At 44.4% G+C, this 24789-nt stretch overlaps 1 protein-coding gene across 1 annotated transcript; it reads left to right on the forward strand.

Moving 5' to 3' along the window:
* Positions 1-1275: 1275 nt before the first annotated feature.
* col21a1 (collagen, type XXI, alpha 1) lies at positions 1276-23760 on the forward strand. Its single transcript, XM_084470138.1, has 28 exons — positions 1276-1547; positions 4881-5008; positions 5269-5829; positions 6804-6969; positions 7150-7378; positions 8009-8182; positions 9434-9511; positions 10370-10453; positions 11400-11462; positions 11830-11883; positions 12107-12160; positions 12506-12559; positions 12655-12708; positions 12794-12847; positions 13014-13067; positions 14720-14764; positions 14890-14943; positions 15050-15103; positions 16374-16427; positions 16802-16873; positions 17453-17488; positions 18156-18200; positions 18640-18672; positions 18770-18916; positions 19545-19599; positions 20266-20457; positions 20768-20845; positions 22729-23760. Exons 2-28 carry the CDS (start codon positions 4912-4914, stop codon positions 22914-22916), a joined length of 2829 nt encoding a protein of 942 aa, XP_084326264.1. The 5' UTR covers positions 1276-1547; positions 4881-4911; the 3' UTR covers positions 22917-23760.
* The last annotated feature ends 1029 nt before the right edge of the window (positions 23761-24789 follow it).

Genomic DNA, 24789 nt, shown 5'->3' on the forward strand with positions numbered 1-24789 from the left:
GTAGCAGTAGCCTGTTCGAACCACCAGGTTGTGCTCATTTCAGAGTCTCCAGGGCTTTCCAGACAAGAGTTTAAATGAACTCTGCAGGGTTCATCTGATAACAGCACTACAAGTATCCAAGTTCAATGTTTGCTTACTCTTTAACTGTTTACATTAATACTGTGGGATCATTTGGACACAAGGGTGGAAATAGTCAAAAATAGTAATACAGTACATATCTTGTTTATGAGTCCAAACCCTCTGGAAATTACAGTAATTTGAACAAGTACTCCCAACATTTCCGATGAATGGCACAAATTATATATTTAACCTCAGAATTCCCCTGACTTTTCACCACGAACACCATGTGTGAAGCAAGCAATCCACCAGAGATGTATTATTATTATTATGTATTTATAATATGAAATCGCTTAATTTTGGTCTGGAGTTAAGGAAGAGTTGTGTAAGAACCCACAGTAGACCTAGGGCTATTCCACATGGCCAGCGAGTTCCAGAGGAATCACAATGCCTTCTAGTTGATGCAGTCCAGCCTTGTGCTGCAGAGTTCAAATATGATTAAGCTCCACATACGTCATGGCTAACAGGTTCCGGCTCTGCCTTTCTGATGTTTCTCAGCTGTACGCAGGAAGATATATCGACCGCAGTAGTGCTTTCACGTCTTGTTTACCGTCAAACGCCAAGTCATTGGACGGTAGTCTTGTGCTCGCTTGGGGAAAATGAAAAAGAGGAAATGAATTCACGGCGATAACATGAAAAACAGGTAGCATTAAGACCATGGGGTCAAGTAGGTTTTTACACCGACCATGTTGAACCATTTGGTTGCTCAGCAATGGGTCCTCCATCCACAAACAGGCTCATGTTCTGTCCAGAAACGTCCCCACATCCCCCCCACCAAACCCTAAAACATTTGGAAACATGCTGTCTTCATTACAACCTTTTTCCCCCCCTTCGGATGGACAAGCGATGGGCTGTCTTCATTTTATTTATTTATTAATGTTTTCTTTTTTTTATATACGGCATGCTTCTCTTATCTGCATCCTTTTTCCACCCTTGGTAATTGAGAGAGGCAGCAGGCCAGTAAAACAGACAGAGGGGGAGAGAGCGAGAGAAAGAGTGCACGAGAGAGAGAGAGAGAGAGAGAGAGAGAGGGAGAGAGAGAGGGCTGGGAGGAAGGGAGGAAAGAAAACAGAGCGAGAGGGACAGAGAGAGAGAGAGAGAGAGAGAGAGACAGAGAGCGAGAGAGAGACGTCTGGGAGGAAGGAAGACGGTGGGAGAGGGAGAAAGAGAGAGAGAGAGAGAGAGAGGGGAGAGAGACAGAGAGAAACAGGAACGTCTGGAACAGAGTGGGCAGGCTCTTTGATTCACCAGGGAAACATGTGCGTTGCTACGCCGACCCAGCAGCTTCTTCTGTGGAGGTGAAGGACAACACTTGCAGCACTGACGTCTGTCAATGAGACGATAGGGAGGAATTTACATTACAAGTACCACTGCTGCTGCTGGTGCTGCTGCTGCTGCTGCTGCTGCTGCTTACACGTCGCTGACCTCTGGTAATATATCGATATTTGTTCCAAATTTTCTCTCATGCAATCCATGCCGTAACCGTTAATAATTGGATTGGTTTGAAATTAGTTTTGTTTTTTTGGGTCGTTTCAACACACAACATATTGTAATTGCTTTGTTATTATGCAGTTATTACTGTCCGATGTACGGGCTTAGTCGTCTTACATGTTGATAAGATCACATTGTCCTGGGGTGTATTTTCTGTCAGATCTATTTTTCTTCCATGCTGTTTTGATTATTTCAGAATGTAAATAGTTGCTCAGTGTCTAGTGATTGATCTCAGAGCAGTGTGCTGGACCTGTGCTGAAGCCTGTTGCATGTTGAAGACATTAGGACAGTTATCAGTCCCCTGCTCTAGCCGCTGTCAAGGAAAGAATGATCATAAACCATCTCAAGAATTTTGCTTTAGCCAAGTACCAAATCAGTTTTACTCGCAACGTCGTTTATAAACATCAAAAGATGCATGTGTAATTGTAGTTCATTCATCCATGCTTTAGGTGATCGCAAGCAATTTGAAAGGACACACCGTTCTCGTTGTAAAAGACACCTAGTAGGCCTATTTCAAGAAGAACATGCAAAATAAGCTTATGAAACACAGATGTTTATTTCGACAGAGTTCACTGCACCGTAGAACTGATAACTTATTGCTTCCTTGGTTGTGTAAAGAGCTTAGGGCCAATCAAAACACCTTCTATTGCACATGAACACCCCCCCCCCACACACACACACACTCTTGGCGAGTTTGCAGGACAGGCTGAAAAAGGTTCATGTCCAAAAAAGCAGTATTTTAAGGCTTGCAGGATCTTTGTTTAAGGTTATGATTTAAAGACCATGCTGACAGGAATGGATGCCCTTTTTAGTGACAGATGTGATATTCAAAGCAAAGTGGGATATTTAAAGCCCAGCATATGCAGTCTGCTGTTATGGTGAAAATCTATGGTATGTCATGACTCAAGCGTTCCTTTCGTGAAATGCTGAAAAGGTTATCTGAAGAGGTGGGAGGAATCAGCTGTTCAACAGCTTCCCTACTCCTACAGCCAGCTGGACCACAAGTGAGGGCTTAGCATGAATTTCCGAGGAACAAACAGGATGATTCCCTTTAACAAAAGTTCTCTTTGTAAAGTGTCAAAGTGAAGGATTAGGGCCATTGTTTCGTGGAGGTTGTACTTGACAGTTACTTTTCTTGTGGGGATTTTCTCCCTGAAGGAGAATTGTGCAACAGGTGACATAACTGTCATTCTGTGATCTTGGTTGGGACCCGTCGCCATAAAGAGTCTGCACTGCCCCTGTAACCTCGGGGGTCAATAGGTCGCAGAGCACTGTAAAGTCCATATGAAGACGGGCACTCACCTGTTTCGACTTCATCACTCATTGTGTAAAATTGCCTCACGTTTGTCTTACGTAAACCCCTTGACCCACGTGGACAATCGGGCCATTTCGTTTTCCGAATTCCTCGGATTTCACATTTTTTACGACACTCTGTAAAAATGACTCGTCCTTTCGTACTTCCCCGAATTAAAAAAAAAAAGATGGCACGCCTTCCCGTCGTACCTTAACATGTGTTTGGTGGCCGTCCAGAGATGGAATTTCACTGTCTGACGCCACAAATGAATTCCATGTGGCGTAAGCAGAGGTGTAGAAATGCTCCGTTTGAGGGAAGCTCAGTTGAGGGGAAATGTCACGCCGACTGGCCAGGGTCGACGAGGGGGCTTTCCAGCACCTCCTCCCCACCCCACCCCACCCCCCCCCTCGCCCCATCCCCCCCCCCCCCCCCCCCCCCCCTGATACACTGGCCTCTGTTGAGGGAGGAGGAAAGTCCAGCCAGCCCTGCACAGCCATGTGGAGCGTGTGTTTCAGCGTTTAACATGGTGGAAAAACAGAGTAATGTCATACAGTACGACGCGAGCACTATGCCACACAGCACCTTGGCCATAGCGCTACGATGCCACGATGAGGCCCAGGGGCTGGGCCCTTTGGCAAACTGTTTTGCAGTGACTGCTCCGGATGCAGTTTGAGCGCGCTGTTTAAGGTGTCTGTGCCGTTTTCAATCAGAGTCAAAGCTTTCTTTCCTTTCGCTCCCTATTTTTTGGGGTTCTTTTTGAGCAGCATGTCTGGTCCTCATTGAAGTAATTTCCCTTTTATAATGTCAGCGGCTTTTCTCTCTTTCTCTGGTCGGCATCTACAATGAGAATAGGTTTCGCTTAGCAGTCACAGAGAAAACGCCGTGCCACGGGGAACGTGCAGTTCACTCACACATGGTGGGACGAGCCCTGACTCAGCATCGCTGCTGAGCGCCTCAGATTCTGCCTTTTCAAAGTATAAATAGGTTTATACGTTTTGAAAAGACTCATTCCATTGATCAACGCCTTCCATCTCATCCCTCACCTCACTGGCATGACTATAACCTTCATTCCACTGCAGGTTGCACCATCAGGAGCTTATGGTATGACTTTCCCCTTCATGAAACAATTCTCTCTTTGTTTTTGCATGCATGACTGTTTTTGAAGGACAAATCATGCATTTCTGAATGTCATTTTTGCCTTGAGAGTCAACTTCATTCTATTTATTTTTTTACATGCCAACACAAGAATCCTTACGTGCCAACAATCACATGGTACAGATACTTACAACAAAAAATTGTCTCCAGCCGAAGAGTGCTCTGCTTACAAAAGCAGAAACTCTCCATTGTGATGTTATATTGGAAAACAATTGTCAGTACTAACAAAATCTGTCAGCCAAATTGTATCAACAATTATTTCTACCCAATTCATATTGTCCTTGTTGTACTGTGCATATCTGACCCACACCAGCAGCAACTGTCCTCTCTTGGGCCTTGTTCCAAGATGTGCTTCAGGTTGCTACCATTCTGAGTTGTTTCCTCCTTATTATCTGCACATGATGTCAGGCTTATTTCCTACAGTTCTGGCATTCTCTTTGTTTTCACAGTTTGCTTACAATGGAGTCAGGGGGAGGATAGATAAACGAATGATTGACGATATTGCTTCAAATGGTAACAGAACACTTGTAAAAACGTGTGATTCATTTTATGCCATAAATTGCAACAATCGTCTTTGTAACCGAGCAAGCAAATAATTCTGTCTCCCTGCCATTGCTGAGCTTCACACAGCGTTTGATGGACCAAACCCATCTGGAAACTAAGGCGTCTTTGTTAATCAATCAATTATTCTTCGTCTAGACGCAACCACTCCCCACAACTGTCAAGGCAAAAATGACATGGCTCTCTCATCTCAAATGCAATATGTGTTGTCCCTTCAAGTTATCACAGCAAAAAACATGCATGTGTCTCCATTCCCTTATAGGTGCACATTTGGAGCTTGGTACTGCTTCATTATGGGTTACAAAACAAGATCCATGCATTCTCTCTTTCGATGTCTGTGCTTCATGCTCCTCCATTTGCTTAGCACAGCACAAGATGAAGACTTAAGAAGTAAGCTTGCTTCTGTCTTCATTGATGTATTTGGACATTTTGTAATGCATGCCGTAACATACAATGAAATCATGTAGGCTACTGTAAACCACCTGTTGCTATGTAAGCACTTTGTTTTTTTAACCTGCTATGACATAAGCAAGCAAAACTCATTTTGAATTCATGTTTGAGACAATTGATTAGTATTAACTGAATGGTTGTGTAACATCGAAACCCTACGTTAACCCCATGCTTGGATGTGTCCCCTTTGTCTCCCTCAGGTTGTAGAACGGCTCCCTGTGACTTGGTTTTTATCCTAGATGGTTCATGGAGCGTGGAAGACGTGAACTTTGACATAGTCAAGCGGTGGCTGGTCAACATCACCACCAGCTTCAACATCGGCCAGAAGTTTGTGCAGGTGGGGGTGGTGCAGTACAGCGACGACCCCGTCCTCCAGATCCCCCTGGGGAAGCACCTCTCCAACAAGGAGGTCATCGCGGCCATGGAGTCCATCGAGTACATGGGCGGCAACACCCGAACAGGAACCGCCATTCAGTTCGCCACCGACAAACTGTTTGGCCTCTCCGAGCGCGGGCCGCGGGGCATCGCCCGGATCGCCGTGGTCCTGACGGACGGGCGGTCCCAGGACACGGTCCTGCAGGCGGCCGAGGCGGCGAGGAAGAAAGGAATTATCCTCTTTGCCATCGGCGTGGGATCGGAGACGGAGGTCTCTGAGCTGCGGGACATCGCCAACAAGCCCTCGTCCACCTACGTGTTCTCCGTGGTGGACTACAAGGCCATCGACAAGATCCGCGAGGTCATTCGCCAGAAACTGTGCGAAGGTACAAAACGCAAGGGGCCTCTTGTCGGTCACGATTGGGCCAGTGGTGGGGTGAGACTCGGCATCGTCTTGACGTTAAGGGATTGATTGAGTGCTGCGATCAATGCCGCGATCAATCCTGCTTACGCTTTAGCAACCAAACCTGCTGCAACCCAATGGGGCATTGCGCCCCTTCAATATATGTTGTCTTAAAGTGCTTGTTTTTGCCCATGACAGACTGAGATTGTTGTTAAGTGTCTGACAACCTTATGGAAAGGATTCCTACAGAGAAATACAAGTTTCTTTTTTCTTTTCTTTTCTTTTTTTCATGTCTGGTTTTTATTGTGTCAAGTCTCGCTCGAGGAGAAGACTTGCGAGAGTTGAGTTGTAATTTCCATAATGTCACTTAGAAACAATCTGAGCCGTTCAGTGGTAAAACCGGCACCTTTAGGGGATGTTTGTTCACAGGGCTCTGTGGCCACATAAGGTTTGATTGCAGCCACTTTTTGTGCTCTGTCTTAATACTGGACTAGTCTCTAAAAATTCCTTTCCGCATCAGTAACCTAGACCCAATATTCTAGGAAAATCGGATCCAGTTTGAAAAATCCTGAAGTTATCCTTTAATGAACACATAATCTGAGCGGCATCAGGGCCAATATCCCCATTTGGAGCATTCATTGGGATTTTAAACAGTCTTGATTTTTGGTGCTAAGTGGGGTTAAACAACAGAAATGTGGATAATGTTTATAAACCCTGTTCACTAAACATAAACACATTGTTTCCAGTCAATTGTCTCTTAATAAGAGCTGTAATTTGGACCAGGAGAGACTAGTAGGTCTCAAATGCCCCTTTCACAACACACCATAACACTGTTTAGCCACAACTTTTAAAGGTTAATCACATGTAGGATTATTATACAGTGATGGTTATTAAGTGTATGATTTTGTGTTAACCATTTTCTTCCTCTTTGGGTCCTTTATCTCTGGTCCCCTTCAGAGACTGTGTGTCCAAACAGAATAGCCATTGATTCCCGCGAGGAGAAGGGCTTTGACCTCCTGATGCATTTGAATTTGGCCAAAAAGACCCGAAAGACACAGGGGTCGTTTTACGGGACTAGAGCCTATGAAGTAACATCTCGTGTAGATCTGAGTGACTCAACAAGGTAATATGTGCTTTCTTTCTTTTTTCCCTACTGGCTTGCTTTTCCTTCATTTGTTTGTTTGCTTGTAAGCTGGCGAGTTCATTCTCTGTCCCTTCTTATGTTCACACGCCTCTTCAAGCCTACTTTCACCGGACCCACTGACATCTTTCCCTCTTCTCCTGGGCTGGTTGGTCTCCACAGGTCCCTGTTCCCCGACGGCCTGCCCCCCTCCTACGTCTTCGTTTCCACCCTGAAGTACAAGGGCTCTGTGACCACCGAAGAGTGGGATCTGTGGCGGGTGCAGTCAAAGGACGACAAACCTCAGATGGCGGTGACGCTGAACGGAGCGGACTACACGGTGGCGTTCACCACCACCAGCGAGGCACCCAGTGGCATTCAGACCGTAACGTTCTCGCCAAAGACCGCCAGGGTAAACCGAAACCGTACACGTGCTGCCAACAGCTGAACAGAGGCACAGTGGCACGATTCATTCGACCCCTCGCACACAAACGTTTTGTGTTAGAGGGTGCCATGGGTTTTTGTGGGGGGGTAAGGGACTATTTTTGAATTGGGAGTCTTTAATGGGTTCCAAGAAAACTGACATTGTCGTTTAAATCTCCCTAGTGGCACCCAGGATTTGACCGTTTGCTTCCGCCATAAATGTCTAAATGTTTTTGTCCCAATGTAACCTCAGAATCCAGACTTTTCCAACGCATGCATCACTCGTCCCTGCTGTTTACTTATTTACTTGTTCAGTTGTTTATTTATTTTCACACATGCAATCAATCATTAGCCCTGTTCTTGGCTCAAAGGCACGTCCATTAACTATCCATTACAGACGGTTACACATCCCAGCAGAACTAGAGACAAAGTTCCCAACCCTCATGGCACCAGGCATTCATTTGTAGTTACCACCGTCGGTCTACCCTTGTAGCTCTCTCCTCTCTCACCACCGGACATGTGGAGCTCCTTTAATGCCTTGCGTTTCGTAGGCAGTAATGGGCTAATGTGCTGTGACACGCCAATAGCTGATTCCAACATGCTGTCTCTCATGCAAAAGGTGCTGTTTGATGAGAGGTGGCACCAGCTCAGACTACTGGTGACCGAGGACGATGTGACTCTGTACGTCGATGACCTGGAAGTGGAAACGCTGCCCTTGGAACCCCCTGTTGGGATCTTCATCAACGGGAAAACCCAAGTGGGGAAGTATGTCAGCAAAGAAACCACAGTACCGGTACGTTTAATGACAACAGCTTCAGATTTAATTTGCATTTTTTTTTACATTTTGACACCGCAACACTACATAAATGCGCTCTGAATCTTTGATCCTGCTCATATCAAAGGTTCTTTGCTGCTTTAATGCACAGAGTTCTTGTTTGTGTTATGCGTTATCAAGAATAGCAAGTTACATATTGAACACAAAATAAAATTATGTATTATGTTTGTAAATGTAATGCTATTGTAGGTTTGAATGCTGACCCATCAGGTTAAGGTTCATTTGACTGAAAAAGGAAAATGTACGAAAAAGTACGACAAAGCAATACAGTATTTTGTAGATTTTTCCCCATTCTTTCTATTTTTTAAGAAAATATGTTTTCTATCTTAGAATATTTCATTAGGAACAAATGGCCAAGCTTTTTTCTGAATACTATTCTATAGATGTGTTGAACCACCTCCCACTCCCAATAGAAAGATAAGTAGGAACACAACAGCACAAATTACATGAAATCTACAACAATAAATATTTTATAACTGCACTTAACTAACTTTACTGGCACATTCTGAGCTCTAATGATAGGCCTGTGGCCAGATGCAGGACTGCATACGCACAAACTGTGTTGTTCTATTCATAAGCAACACCAATAAGAAGGGACTTTGCAAACTGGGTTTATTTAGAGACACCTTTAAGTGATGCCAATATCTTATTGTTTCTGGTATCGGGGTCTCAAACTGAACCAGTGGTATTTTTGTCACCTTTCAATGACTGGAGCTCTTCCTGATTCCTGATTATTTGGATGGTTTTAACTTTGTGCTCTGTGTTATTCGAAGCGGATGTACAGCTGTACTTGTTTAAGGCTAGCATGCCGGTAAAGATCTCACAAGGAGTGCTTTTGTTCTGTTGCCTAATACTCACATCTCTGGTACTCTCAACACGTTCCAGGCAAAATATTTAAATTATTTTCCATAGTCTCACCAAGCTAGAGGACATTAAAAAGCCATTTCCGTGTAAATTTGACTTTTCATCATTAGCAGAGTACGATTCTCTCACGCAAAAATTCATAGAGAAGAATGCTGTTTTAAATGCTGTGATAAAAAAAAAATTGGCCCACCCAGTCAGTCTATACTACTCGTTATAAGACATTGTCGGTGCCAATTCCTTTGATTCACAGATTGTATTGTATGAACCACATCCCACTCTGTCATTTTAAGTATTTTCTCATTTAACTCTAAAGTTAATTATGTTATTAAATTTTATTTTGGTTAGTTCGAGATTCAGAAGCTCCGAATCTACTGTGACCCCGAGCAGAACAACAGAGAAACCGCTTGTGAAATACCTGGAATCGTGAGTATAATCGTATCTTCAGTGACATTGAATTGTTCTGTTTGCTTGTCATGCTATTTTTAAATATGAAATTTGTTTCAAACCCATTACAGTGTGTGTTATTGTAACATCTGGAACTTCCTTTGTTTGCCAAACATAGTATAACCACCAGTGTTGTGTGGTGGCTTGGCACTTTTCTCCACCGCTGAATCCAGTGCCAAATTAACGTTTACAATGCTTGGTTGATGATATAAATACTGACTACATTTGGAAGGCTTTTTACACAGGCTTGCCTAAAAAAACCTTGAAATGCCCCCACTGTCTTTTTATGCCCTTCCCCATATGCCTAGTTAAATATTGTCTTTACTTTATAACATTTTTTAATATGCATTTCACAATTGCCAAGCTAGCTACTTGGCTTGCTACCACTCTAACTGGAAACAGACCAGCTAGTCTAACTAACCACCATGCGAGATGCTACAATGCTAGCTCATGCCCAAACAAAAAGGGGAACCTAAAATGATGTCTTCTTAAACCAGTGAAAATCAGAGGAGAGATGTTGTCCAACCTATGTTGTCCAACCTGGTTCAAGTTCACGTGGGATGATTGGTCCTCATGTGTTTCTGCGTTGGCTCTGGAACTGTTGTGTTGCGTGAGACAGTGAGGCTTTACGAGTTACGGGAACACCCCTGGGAGCGACATAGCATGGCGGCGTATGTGAAATGATTTACACCAGTTAGCGTATAGCGCGGAAGACCTCCTGTTGTGGGCCGTTTCATATAGAGCTCTTGGCATGCGCATGGATCATTACACACCATGTGCACACCATCTCCAGCGGTGATTGATATCTACCAAAGTGCTTTGTTTGCTTTGTTGCAGTGTGCCAACAGTCCTGATTACTCCGACCCCACCCCGGAGCCCTGTGCCTGCCCTCCGGGACCCCACGGGCTGCCTGGCATGAAGGTCTGTTTGAAGTTTGGAGAGTCTGTTCAGGGATACTCCTATGTTAGGGAAACGTGTCAATACTGGACGTGTCAAATGCACGTGCAGATACATGTTCTGCTTTGGTTGTTTATCAAACACCAGTCAAGAGGGGAGATTTTAAGATTCCTATTTGGCATTAAAGGTTATTAGTTAGGTGTGCTTGTGAATAATTGCGGGCCTTTACCGTGTATGGTTGACCTACACGTTGAATAAATTCAATAATAGATATTTTTACCAAAGCTCTGTTTTGACAAATAGTCAATTTCACTTTGATCATTTGGATAGCCACCCAACTCAATTCCTACTTAGTGGTTTGGAATCTCTTAACGGAATGAAACTGATGCGTGGATTAAATTGGCACTTGTTACTTTAAACATGGCAGATCCCGAGCTGCCACTGTGAGTAAACCCAGGTCAGTGGTGTTCGGTTCTGTATACTCTGAATGTTTGTGTAAAGCAGAACCAGATTGCCGCTTAGGGTAAATAGTTGCCCCAATGGAAATGTCCTTAACAAGCAACAAAATGTTTCATGTCCTTAACGGATAACACAGTCTCAATTAAAGAAGCTAACGTGCAATAAGAGCATCTCTTGAGAGGCTTTATCTGGGCAACACAAACGTTTGAAACAGGCCCTCCTCGGTGCAGGGACATGTGTGTTTATAAGGTCACGCAGCCATGCTTTTACTGCCCGTAGTTACGTACAAAATGTTGGAGGCATCACTGGCCTGCAGATGTTTTTCCTCCCCCCCCTCCCCGACAATTAATTGAAGCAGCACATTCAAGGAAAGCTTGATAGCAAATATCCCATGGTTAAATTGTCAAATTGACAGTGTACACCCATGAAAATATGACATATCTGTTGTTGTTAAACAAACGATATTGTTTTAGTTGTAGTTCGTTAATAATGATCTTCCCGTTGCCTTCAGGGAGAACACGGGGGCGCTGGAGAGCCTGGTAAAACAGGACCAGCTGGTGCTGAGGGTAAGCCTGTGAGTACTAAGCAGTTCAATATACCAAAATAACTTTCACCAACACAAAGAGCTAACCAATGAAATCCTTATGGCGCAGGCCAGATAGTTGCATTCAAAATACTCAAGCAAGCAAGACTATGGCGTATACTTATTCAAGATAATATTACTACATTCTAAAATGTCATGAAATATTACATAATGGTTTGATGTTAATCACTGAACACATCCATTAAACATTTCTTCTAGGGCATTCCAGGCCCTAGAGGACATCCTGGGGTACCAGGTCCATCAGGAAAAGAGGTATTTCAATGATACCATCACCAACCGGCAACTATTCTCACTAATACATGAATACAAGTTGTGCTCCGTGTGTCATTCTCCGTAGGGCCTGCGCGGGTCTGATGGGTTTAAGGGAGAGCAAGGGCCGACCGGTGCAATGGTAGGGATTTTCTTTATTGTGCCTATTTTGCCTTTATCAACATGGGCCATCTGGGTGGGGGAATGGAATCTGGATTTCCGCATTCGGTTCCACCCGCCCATCTTTAGAACAAACACAGAACCGGAATGGCCGCTAGGTTCATGAGGCACATTGATTTAATTGTGACAAAAGTGATTTGTAAGTTTTTGTGATCATTGTTGTAAGCTGTGACTCATTCTTTCAGGGGGAGAGAGGCCAGCCAGGGATGTCTGGACAGCTTGGTGCACCAGGGGAAAAGGTGCAACACATTGTTCACTATCGACCCAAGCCCACATTCACGCTCATTTCCACTTTCCGGGGGACAGGGGAGTTTATTTACCGGCTACACCCTACAGTTATACCAATTTTAAACCTCAAAGGACATCCCTAAACAACTGTGGTGCACATTATCTATGGTCTATTAGTGGTGGGCTTTGATCTAATGTAATGACAATAGCTGTTTACGGGAACCACTTTGCAACTGTTTCATGGTTGATTAAAGGGGGTAAAACATGTCATGGATGCCTGCTTCCAAGGTCAAAGAAAGATGTTAAGGGCTATTTTTGAGTCCAACTTCATGAAATGGTTGAGCTTCATCTTGCAGGGCTCACCGGGACTCCTGGGCAGAGCAGGGTTGCCAGGACAAGATGGAAAAGTGGTGAGAAACATAATCTCATCAGCTTAGCGGCTGAATAAAAAGCTATGTTACGATGCATCGAGTGGTAGATAAACACATCTCACGTGTGTCCTCAGGGGGCCTCGGGAATCTCTGGACCAACCGGGCCAGCGGGTCATCCAGGAAAGCCGGTATGTCCTAGGAAACGTCATCATTATCACCGCTTAGAGACCCCGTACTGGCTTAAAATACCCAATCTTTTCCTTCTATTTTAAGGGTATACACGGAAGAAATGGAATCGACGGGATCCCGGGGAGGGCCGGACAGAAGGTACGCTTGGCTGAGCCTTTGCAACCATTGATGGATTAATAACAGGACGCACAGCCCAAAACAGTGGCAGATGTGTTCATTACGCCAGTCTTTTACTGCACCAGTGTGTCATTTAACGACCCGTACCAACAGCTTCCCCCGACCGACCCGTGTGCTTGTGTTGCAGGGAGAGGCCGGCGCCAATGGTATCCCCGGTCTGGACGGACGAGAGGGACACCCTGTAAGGCATCGTGTCATCGTCCTCATTCTTAATGTGGGCGTTGTGTTCACAAACGCATGTTGTGGTTGATGTTCGCGTCCACCACACGGTCTGAAGTTGACAAAGTGCCATGGTGAAATGTGTGATGGCTGGCATCCAGTTCTACAACTGGCTCAGTCACTCTTTCTGCCAGACATGAAATCCAAACACATGCTTCTATGTGTGCTATATTTATCCTCATGGGGAACAGTGTTCTCAGATTTCTTGCAGACTTTGAAATAAAAAGGGCTATGTTGATAATAAACAGACCTTTCTAAGGAAAACTACGGTATGGGGAAAAATATAACAGACCGAATGCATCTTATTCAAATAAGTATTGCTAGAACAATACCCAAAGAATAAACAAGCCAAACGCAAAGCACACAAGAATCACAATACCGAGCCACGTATTGCAGAACACATACCAGGAACTAGACTGACACTAATTTGAATGTACTGTACGCTCGCTGTTCAAACAACAAAGTGCCATGAGGTCATGAGTAGCAGCATGCGAGTAGCCTCCACAGCCAGGAAATGATGGGTGATCCCCCTCTGGTTCATTCCAGGATAACCCTGTTATGTAACCAGCCACTCGGGCTATGGTCGGCCACAGCCTTAAAGCAAAGGATTGAACCGAGGCCGCAGTCTGCTGATGACAGAGAAAACGATTTTAGGAATAAAAGTTTAAATTAACCATTATCTTCCATCAATGCTGAATGCGAATGCCGCACTGGCAGTTTAGTGATAGATTTACGAATGATGAGTCAGTCTCTCCACAAAGCCGTTATTTCCACCAGAACAAAACATTTAGCGGATGATTTAAGGAGGCGGTATCTGCACTCTTTCAAGCTGAATGTAAAATATATTAAAATAATATATAATCCTACGCCGTTGCAATCGGTCCGTCTGTTCGTCTGCATTGATGTCAGTGTGTCTCTTCTTCTGTCTGGCTGTTCCTCTGCCAGTGCTTTTCACAGTTGTGATCAAACCGCTTGACATCTGCACTAGTTTTACGTGGAAACCAGAGGCTCGAGGGTTTCCACGTCGGTTTCCTTGGTTCTGATCAACCTCATAAACAATCAGTGCTCTGAACTGATGAATTTAACTTTCCCTTTCCTGCATGTAAAGCAGAACACATTTCCATTGACAAACATAAACATCATACTTTATTAGAGTTTGTAGCAAGCTGCACACGCAAGCAACTATTTTATTTTGATGTTGGGTCCCAAGGCGTGAGTCATGTTGATCATAAAATGTGTCGAACAAAGTCCCATATCTTTAGTATGTCTTGGTTGTTAGTGGCAGCGTGTCTGACATTGATGTGGCTCCGGAGAACCATCGTTTTCAGCATCAGAACAGATTTGTTTTCCGCCGTAAACAGTGGCGGGAAACAGTTATATTTTCCTTGAAAGATTAATGAAGTACGTCCTCTCGTCTTTCTGAACGTCCAAACCGTTTAGAGTTCAGTCTGTGTACAAGCGCTGCTCCGCACCATTAAATACATCAATGAATGTCATACATGGATAGATTGATGCTGAGATGGAAAAAAAAATAGGCCAAGTAAATACTGGGAAGAAAACCATGGAGTGCAGGTTGAGTGTTTTGCTATTTTAAAAGTTTCTTCTTGCTCCTAGGGATTACCTGGCCAGACTGGAATGGCCGGACAAAATGGACTTAAGGTGAATTCCTGGTTTCATTACCCTTTTCAACCTTTTTCTATGTTTAACTATTGATGTTGCTGTTCTTTTAGAGCTGCAGATTACATTGAATCAATGAGACACCAATGTTAATTTGTATCTGTAAGGGAGAAGCTGGATCACCTGGCCTGAGGGGCTTCACAGGATCAAATGGATCACCTGTGAGTCTATTGATTTAAATTGTTTATTCACTGAGCAAAGAGGTGATAATAATGATGATGATAATGATGATAATAACAGCACAAATACGTTCTCTGGCCCCTGCAGGGCCAGAGTGGTTTACAAGGGGAACGAGGTTCAGTTGGACTACCTGGAACCAAGGTAATTAGTAGTTATATAGAGCTTTTTCACACTTGGGACTGCTCAAAATGCTTTACAATTTGTGCCTCGTATTAACTCATTCATACACCAACGGAGGTGTCAGCCATGCATGGGAACAGCCAGCTCGTCGAGAGCATTCAGGGTGAGGTGTCTTCCTCAGGGAATGCTTGATGCTTAGCTAGGAGGAGCCGGGGATCGATCCAACAACCTTCCGGATGCCAGACAACCTGCTCTCCCTCCTGAGTCACTGCTACTTTTGTTCTCTATGTACATTTAGTTGTGCAGTGGTGTATTACTAACACTAAATACTGCCAGTTACACCCCATGATATTGCCTTGAAGTAGATAGGTAAACTCACAGAATAAGTAAGCGTATGATGCCAGTGAACCAGATAAACTTATAGCAGTGTATGGCGTTTTGAAAAATGTTAGTGCATTTGACTTGACAAAATGACAAAATGCAAAGCTTCCCAGATTTATCAAGTTTGAATTATAAGAAGGCAACTATGCTGGTCCCTTTCATCTGTGTTTGATCAGGACTCATGAAGCATATACTATTGAGTAAACTGTGCTATGGCTGCCATGCCAATGATGCTAAATGAAGTGGTAATCCAGACAACCTCATTTGGTCTGTGGAAACATCGTGGAAACTCCAGTAGTGTGGGCTCGTCTGGTCTGGAACAGTTGACTGCCAATCAGATCTCATTAGTTCTTGCGCCGTTAATTGAGCCTGAGTGCTTTGCTACATGGCACAGGAGTGAAGCTCAGAGTTAATAGACATGTGGTCCATGTCAGGATTTGTTACGAGTAAAAAAAAACACAATTTCTTGGTTCTTGGTTAGATTTTGATGAAAATGCGAGTGACTATACGAACGAGATCACTGAGATTAGAGTTCTGGAGACATGGGATGATTCAATTAAACGTGTGGCCGACGGTGGACTCGTGTTCCATGTGTTTGATCACTGTATGTCATCATGGGAAAATAGACAGGCTTAAGCCATACATGATTTACTATTAAGTCGTTCAGCGAGACTCTTTTATCCAAAGAGACTCACATGAGTGAGGCTGAGAACAATCAAGGCATAAAATAAAGATTGTAGGAACTGCTCAAACTTCCAGGTGCGACACGACCAGGTTCCTAGAAAAACCAGCAGACCACCTGGACAGAGTGAAGCGTAGCCATAGGACGTAAACCACATTGTTCTCCTGGTATGTAGCCTGTTCAGGCATGGGCGGTCCTAATGTAATCCATGATTGGTTCCTAATGAAGGGGAGCAAGGGAGAGAGCGGAGCCCCAGGACTCGTCGGGAAACCGGGCCAAGAGGTATGTCCGTGCGGTAACGTTGACGTCCCCCAGACATACTCTAACCACTGCACTCTTTAATCTGATGGATGGATTTATCCATGATGGATGGATTTAAAGAAAGTCCAAACCCAATTCGGTTATTTTCGCAAATCTTTCCTTTAAAATGTCATACATTTGAACTTGTGGAGGTCAATTGTTGTTATTTTCTGAAATGCTGGTGTGTCTTAAAATAGGAATGGAAGTTACAGTGAAAAGTGACAACTGCAGAAACGATAAATGTACCTTAAGGCCCTGAGTGTGGGTGGAATACATTCGATGCATCGATAATCGGGATCGACAAAGTGTCCCTGTGTTTGATACATGGTCTTTCTGAACTGGATGACATCTTGAAGGGGAAAGCGGGGATTCCGGGACAAGCTGGGGAGCCAGGTCACCCAGGCATGCCCGGCCTGATGGGCATGAAGGTATTTATAGAACCCCCTTGTAGTCCTGACATCTGTAGTCTCGCCAGTGTATACTAACAATGATTCAGCAGTAATGTCTAGTAATGTCTTAGTCTAAGAATATCTCAGTCCGAGATCCTTTGATATGTTCGTCATAGCTGTAGTACTCAGTGTAGTGTGTTACTGTGGTACAAGTACTGTGTACTTGTACAGTGATTACTGAAGTACTTGCAGTAAACTGGCAGGATCAACATGCCTGGGATTTGTCAAACCAAATATTTACATGACCGGGGCTGGCTGCGTGACGTTTGCGAATATTTAGTTTGCTGCAATGTTTGCAAATTGCTTCACATAAATATTTAACGCTGCTTATTTTTGAGCATACATCTTAAGTGACATTTGCCAATTCTGGTTGAGCCATTCAAACAAATAATATGCCTTGAATGACATTTAATTGCAGACTTCTATGTTCTGCAACTTAGAATGAAGGTGGAGGTAGAATTAATAAGGGGTTTCCATCCTGTATTTTAATTATTATTGAAAAAATTTATTTAAAAATCCAAATGGCGTTGCTAAAGGTCTGTTCTTGTGTTTCATCAGGGCCAAAGAGGGAGCACAGGAGAAAGAGGAGGAGAGGTAACCTACAAACACGCTCATCCACCCCCACACCGCCGCACTTCTAAATAGATCGTGAGCCTGCACAACACTGTGTGATGCCGAGCCAGCCCCATCCAAAGAACACTGCCATGTTCAGCTCAGGGGAACATCCATCCTAATAGTATACTAAGATTGATGTAGAAGCGCCCCTCTACTTGAGAGACTTTTCACATAAGATTCATATTTGCTTCATCCAGAGAGGAAAAAAGAATTGCATAATCTGGTATAGATTTGGACAACATGGAGAGGTCTGCTATATTTCACATCTCGATAAGTACAGTACAATTGGCAGGCGCTCCTGCGCCTTGCATGCTTCTCAAAATCTGGGGCGGCCAGACTTAGATAGCAGCAGCCAAAGCTTATGTCACAACAATTATTTCTTTGCCATATGCTATTGTTGCCTGGTAACGCCTATGTGTGTTCCAATGATATATATATATATATATATATGAATATATATATACAGTATATATATATTACATATTATATTATGATATATTATATATATTTATCAATTATATGGCTGTGAGAAGCATATATAATATATATATATAATATATATATTCATGCTGCGTACAGCCATATAGTGGAAGCTGTGCAGGGTTTTCTTGGTGGTGCTGTGAGTGCTGTGCGGTTGTTCCCCCAGGGAGGTAAAGGTGAGAGGGGAGAGCACGGACGACCAGGGGAGCGGGTGAGTGCTTCTTCCACCCTTGTATTCCCTCTGCCTTATTCATACACTGGCCTTTGTGGTAATGAATGCGTCAGTGTTGTTAACAGCATTGACGCAACACTGTTACACAACACTAGGAGGGGCTCAAACTCACACACTGCCGCTTTAATAAGGGATGACATCAGAGAGAAAACACACACAGCTGATTCAAAACATGTGAATACATAATGACACTTTAAGAATCAAGATAAGTAAAAAAAAAGAATATATATATATATATATATCTGTGATCACTGGACAACATTACAATCAATATTTTAGTAGTATATTATTAGTACCAGTATAAGCGAATGAGTATTAGTATCATCATATTAGTATCATCACATAAGATAATTATTAGTCGTCTTCTTTTTTCTTTGTTTACTCACGACGGTTTGTTTTGATGTGTTGTGATTGACAGGGCTCCGAGGGTCCGACCGGACTAAAGGGAGAGGTGTGTTGAAATGACCTCATTCATTCCCATGTCCTCCACACTGCGCGCGCAGAGCCGGGTCACCGCTCGGCTAACTCCACGCTTGTGTTTGGGCTAGAAAGGGACAACTGGAGACCCAGGACAAAGAGGCCCAGGAGGTCAAGACGGCCGACCCGGACAGTCAGGACCCATGGGCCCACCCGGGAGCCGGGGGGTGCCAGGGACCAGTGGCTCTCAGGGGCCCTCCGGACCAGAAGGCAGACCCGTACGTATCAGAATCTGAATCAGAATCAAGTTTCCACAGAAACTCATCAGGGACCTAATAAATAAGTCATTATAAGTGAAGTAAAGGATAGGGCATACATGATGATATCTATGACAAAAAAGACAATAAGAGACATTCTCCAGAAAAAAAAGTGCAAGTGCTCGCATTCAAGAAGTATGGTGCTTCTCGAATGGAAAGGACCTCACCAGAAACCACCAGCGTGATGATGAGCTGGAATTAAGTGAGGCTGGGCTTTTGTGCTTTCTGCTTTAGAAAACCCAACGGTATTAGACTAGGACCTACAGGAAGGTCGTCGGTTCTCTGCAGGAACTCGCAGACAATCGCGTGCCTCAGGAATTCTGAGTGCTGGCGTTAGTCTGAGCGTTTGACCCTGACACCGGGTGAGCTTACAACATGGTTGTCTCCCATAATCCATTCTTGTGGAGGCATTTCGAGGTACGACATGGCATGAAGGACATAAATACAGAGCCAGGCATCTGGGTGTCCTCGATGGCAGTCACAATCCTGGTATTGTATATTGTATGAAGGGTTCTTTGGAGCACCACCCCATGGACGGCTACGGCTAAGTATGTCAACTCAGTCCACATTCCTCTCGTTGTTTCTAAAGGGCAGCGAAACATCAGACCAACACATTCGGCAGATTTGCAGAGCAATGCTTGAGGGTGAGTTCAGTTGTTATGTTCGTAGACATAGTGTGTTTCTATCAGGTCTCTCTTGTCAAAGAGATGCACAACTCAAGTCACACTCACCGGAATGAATAAAAGGTTGAATCAAAAATGTATTAGTAATATTGGTCAACAATAAAAATCTATTGAAATAGATATTTCAGCCCTTTGATTCAATTCAATTCAATTCAATTGTATGTGTATAGCCCTTCATCACCATTACAGTCTCAAAGGGCATAACAGGCCAAAGATTTATGACACGCCCCTGACCCTAGCCAGGAAGAAATCTTGAGAAGAAACGCAGAGTGGGGGATCCCTCCTTCAGAGTGGGGGATCCCTGCTTCAGAGTGGGGGATCCCTCCTTCAGAGTGGGGGATCCCTCCTTCCAGGGATGGTCAGGAGTGCAGAGGGTGCCATTTTTTGGCATACATACATACAGGCAAAACGTTAAATTGATGATGGGGTGCTGGCCGGTTAACCATGAGGAGAGTCCAGGCATCCAGTGGCAGTCAACGCAACACGCTAGAACAGACAGAATAGTGAATTAGAAGGGGAAAAGTGCATCGTTGAAATGTATACTGCTACTAATTTAGTAACGGCATAAACAAAAGCACCAACAAACGGATCCTAACCAGCCCTTCTTTGTGGTGCTCTGGTCCGCAGCTGAGCTCCCTGCGCTGTTGCTGAGCCAGCAGCAGCCCAGCTGCTCCCGGTGCTACACCCGCCCGGGGTCCCCTGGCCCCCCGGGTCCGGGCGGGGCCGTTGGCCTCAGGGGATACCCCGGGGTCCCGGGCACCGGTGGCTCACCGGGCCGGCGTGGGATACCCGGACATCCTGGCATTCAGGGGATCAAAGGTACCTTACGCAAAGTGTTCAGGAGCGTTTGAGCACAGAAATATACACACAGACAAATAACTCACACACACACACACGCACACACACACACACACATACACACACACACACCGTACACACACACACACACACCGTACACACACACACACACACACACACACACACACACACACACACACACACACACACACACACACACACACACACACAGGTAGATCAGTGCAATAGTTATACTTTAGTTTTACTGCTAGTTGGTGTATATCTATATATATGTATATATCTTCATGTGTGTCTTTGCGTTTGTTTCCAGGGGATCCAGGCTTTAAGGGGGATACCGGAAACCCAGGAAGAAGCGAGGTTGGGGACCCCGGCCCCCAGGGGCCTCCAGGTAAGATGCAGTGGGAGGATAGATATACAGTATATACTGACTTGTCATCGCATTCGGCTTCTAAGCATGTGTCAACAATGCCGCCATCTTGCCGCGTGGTAACCACCCACCTGAATGATTGAACGTCGATGGGACAGAGGTCCTTTCCCTGTCTAAATAACTCTTAAACGCCTTCTTTTAAGGCAATCTTCAAGCAGGTTGGTTTCTGACATAGGTCAGACGTAGCCTGGAAATCCAGACCCACTAGATCTAGAAAGCTGTAGGGTCCGGCAACGAGTAATGAAAATGGCCCAACTCGAGGGGCGGCACCAAGCATGCATTATATGCATACACTACGACCAATCAGAAGAATACAAGGGGTGACGTATCCAGACCAGCAGAGCTAACCAATAGATAAGACTCTTGCCGTATTGGGTTGGTAAAACAACAACGCTTTTGGCCCGCCTATTTCAGATACACCGATGGGATTGGTTAATGTTCTGGGCCAGGGGAATCGGGGAATGAGTATATTGCTCGTTCCCAGAGTGACTCCCTGTCCAATTGTGCTCTCGCGAGAACTCTGGATTTCCAGGGTAGGTCAGACGTGTAATGATAGTAAAAAATCTATATATATATATTTTTTTATAATTTATTTTTACTAGCATTACCACAAACACACGTTTGACCCGACCCGCTTGAAGATTGCCTTAAAGAAGGCGATTTAGAGTGATTTTGACTGGGAAAGGACCTCTGTCCCATCAACGTTCATTCATTCAGGTGGGTGTTAACCATGCAGCAAGATGGCAGCGGCATTGAGTGGGAGGGGCTGGGTCCCCTTAACGGGGGGAAGGGGTCTCCGTTAGACCCAGAAGGTAGCGCTTCACTTGGGGATAGCTTGACACGCATCCCCTGATGTTTGAACCCTGGGTGACTAGCTGGAGAACGTGGATCTGGTTTCTACTGGGCACATTTTGGACTGTATTGACTATACATTGAACTGACTATTGAGTTGTTTAGCAGATGCTTCTGTCCAAAAACAACTGAAATGGATGAAGTCATTAACGAGCAGGTATGGGCTTCTTGCTCTGGGATGATTACAGGTTACAGACTTCAGGGACGGAATCCAGAACCTGGGGTCTGGGAGTTGAACACCCTTACCTTAACCGTCCCTTGATATGCATATACGGGGTCACAGGAGATGATAGACGCTATAGATATCTAAAAAAATGTAAAAAAAAAAATGTAAAGGTCTCATAGCTGTCCTGTATAGTCGAACTTGCTGTAATGACTCTCACGCCGCGTTCACACTGCTCACGTCCGACGGATCTCATGGACTTGGCATAGGGCGCTCTCGAAATGTTCAACTTTTCAGGCAGATGGATCCGTCGGCCAATCAGATTGCGTTATGTAAATATATGCAAATACACTGTCCAATGAAATCGCCTTTGTTAGCCACGAGCAAATCAATTAGTGTGCAGTAGAGCGATGTGATTACGTTCACCAGGAGATATATTATAATGTACCCCAGGGACCGATGAATTCCTACAGGGTCGTCTGCAACGTGACCGATTAGACAAAGAGACCAGAGAACCATTAAATTGCTGGGATAAAGGAAAGGAAATGAAATGAAGGCTACTTCTTCCACCGTATAGTCTTGTTGGACTGCAGTGGTCAGGACTTTTAGACTATGTTTTTTTTTTACCAATAATAAAGTACATAGTAAAACCGACTCTAACCTGGAATACTTTGATTGGTTGGTTAAATGTAATCACTCGGCCTTGAAATCTGACCGTTAGCTCTGGTTTTATACATACATGCCATTAGCATGCAGTTTGGTATTCCGCAGAAAACGCAGTCATGACCCCTGACCGTTTCTGACCATTTCTGCGACCTTTTGTTGCCAGGTCCCATGGGTCCCCACGGTTACAGCAAGCAGGGGGCGGCCGGTAAACCCGGGGCTCCCGGTCAGAGCGGCGCCGAGGGTAAGCGGGGCCAGCCCGGGGCCCCGGGACAGAGCGGCGTGTGTCACCCGGCGCTGTGCTACGGCAGCATGTCGAGGCGGGACCCCTTCAGTAAAGGACCCAACTATTGAGGCCTCGCTCCAGGCCCCCCCCCCCACCCCACCCCACCCCCACTAGATTAGACTAGATCACATCAAACCCACGCAGTTGAAACCGTGTCATCATTTCCAATCTCAGGAAGAACTCATTCTTACAGCGTTTTTTTTTTTTTTTTTTCGTCTTTTGTTGTTGCGTCATGTGGACACGACATACCTCCTCTGATAGGCCGACATGTCACACGTGATTTCATCATCCTCATCGTCAGCACAGCTTCATCTTCGATTTTGTGCTTTTTTGTTTTTTTGCTGTAATTATCCAGATATGCTTACAGTGGATTTTTCTAGTTCCTAGGCTTTTACGTTGGTTCTTTCTGTTGTATATTTAAGTGTTACAAGCTCACCAGAAGTAGGATTAACCATTCGTTTCAGTAGGAAGACGGTGGGGGGGAGGTACGTTTTCCCATGCTGCCCCCTTGTGGTGCTTCTTTGCATGTTTCAAAACGGGGGTTAAAACTCAGAGTAAACACTACACTTATTTTACACACGTTTCTTGCTCAATAAACTATTTTGTGATAACTTATCTGAGGAATCCACATATTTCCGGGGGGAATTTGTGAATGCTGACTGTATAAAACGCCAATATTTTGTAATAAACCCGCGAAACATGACACATCTGTAATTTAATGTCTTGTAATAGGCTTTTACTTGTGAATACCCTCATTAAAATAGGCTATCCCCCAGGCTGACATTTCAGTTGTCTTTGTTAGTCATTATTATTAGTTAGTCATTGTTATTTTATTATTGTTATTGTTATTTATGAAAGGAACTGAAGTGTATCTTAACAGTGATATGTTTAAGCAGCTGTTGTAAAACTTGTGTGACCGTGTGGATTTTTGAATGGATTTTTAAAAAACTAAATAAAGCTTTTTCTTTAAAGTTTGTGAAATCATAATCGTCTTTTTGAACTTTCAGAATCATCATTTGAATCTCCATGTCATTTCAGGCCTAGGCTTTTTTTTGTCAGGGCTTAATTGTTTAAAGAGAATAAAGGTTTGTAGAGAATCAATAAATCTAAACATGGGAGCACTTCTGTACAGAAAATAACTTGTGCTTCTCTTAGATATCCCCTGTAGACTACTCGGAGAGTTTTACAAAATCCTTTCATTTTCCTTTCTTTCTTTGTAGAAAGGTGAATGGGGGCCAAAGTTTCCACCTGGCACTAGGGGGCGCTGTTGAGTAACATCTAAATTAACGATCAACCCGTTTAAACAGTGAACTCTGATTAAACCGGAGCGTAGTGCGATGATCATAAACACTTGCTGCCTCACCAAAACAGGACGCAGTCCAATAAAGAAGCTTTTCCTGCTGAAGTGTGGAGCATTAAGCTTTATTGATCAACGACACTGTGCGGTAATAAAACAACAAAATAAAAAATATACAACTACTTGAATGATTTAACACGCATTAGGCGCCACAGTTCAGGTTGTTTTCACTCATATATTTCACGTCGGCTCAACACATGGTTCTTCCGCACATTACTCGGGTGATTAAAGGGCTCTGTCATTATTCTTTCTCTTGTTAAGTCCCGTGTCCGATTTCAAGTGTCTCCTTTTACACATTTGAGCCGCCACATTCATCTTCCGAGTCAGTTCACTTTTATTGCTGCTGCCGCTAGAGGCTGGCGCAAAAGACACACACACACACACACACACACACACACACACACACACACACACACACACACACACACACACACACACACACACACACAGACACACGCACGCACGCACGCGCACACACACGCACACACCCCCTAACCCCCCCCCCCCCCCCCCCCCCCACACACACACACACACACACACACACACACTCCTCACTGGGATGGACTCGTAGGGGCACAGCATGC

Source organism: Micromesistius poutassou (assembly GCF_964030765.1).
Source record: "Micromesistius poutassou genome assembly, chromosome: 7".
Classification (NCBI taxonomy): Eukaryota; Metazoa; Chordata; class Actinopteri; order Gadiformes; family Gadidae; genus Micromesistius; species Micromesistius poutassou.

Bases quoted from the DNA above. Each gene is read 5' to 3' on its own strand.
- col21a1 (XM_084470138.1), top strand. From the start codon at position 4,912: ATGGGTTACAAAACAAGATCCATGCATTCTCTCTTTCGATGTCTGTGC. The intron at 7,379-8,008 runs GTAAACCGAAAC...CTCATGCAAAAG, and splicing joins TCTCGCCAAAGACCGCCAGG to GTGCTGTTTGATGAGAGGTG. The intron at 12,161-12,505 runs GTGCAACACATT...TTCATCTTGCAG, and splicing joins TTGGTGCACCAGGGGAAAAG to GGCTCACCGGGACTCCTGGG.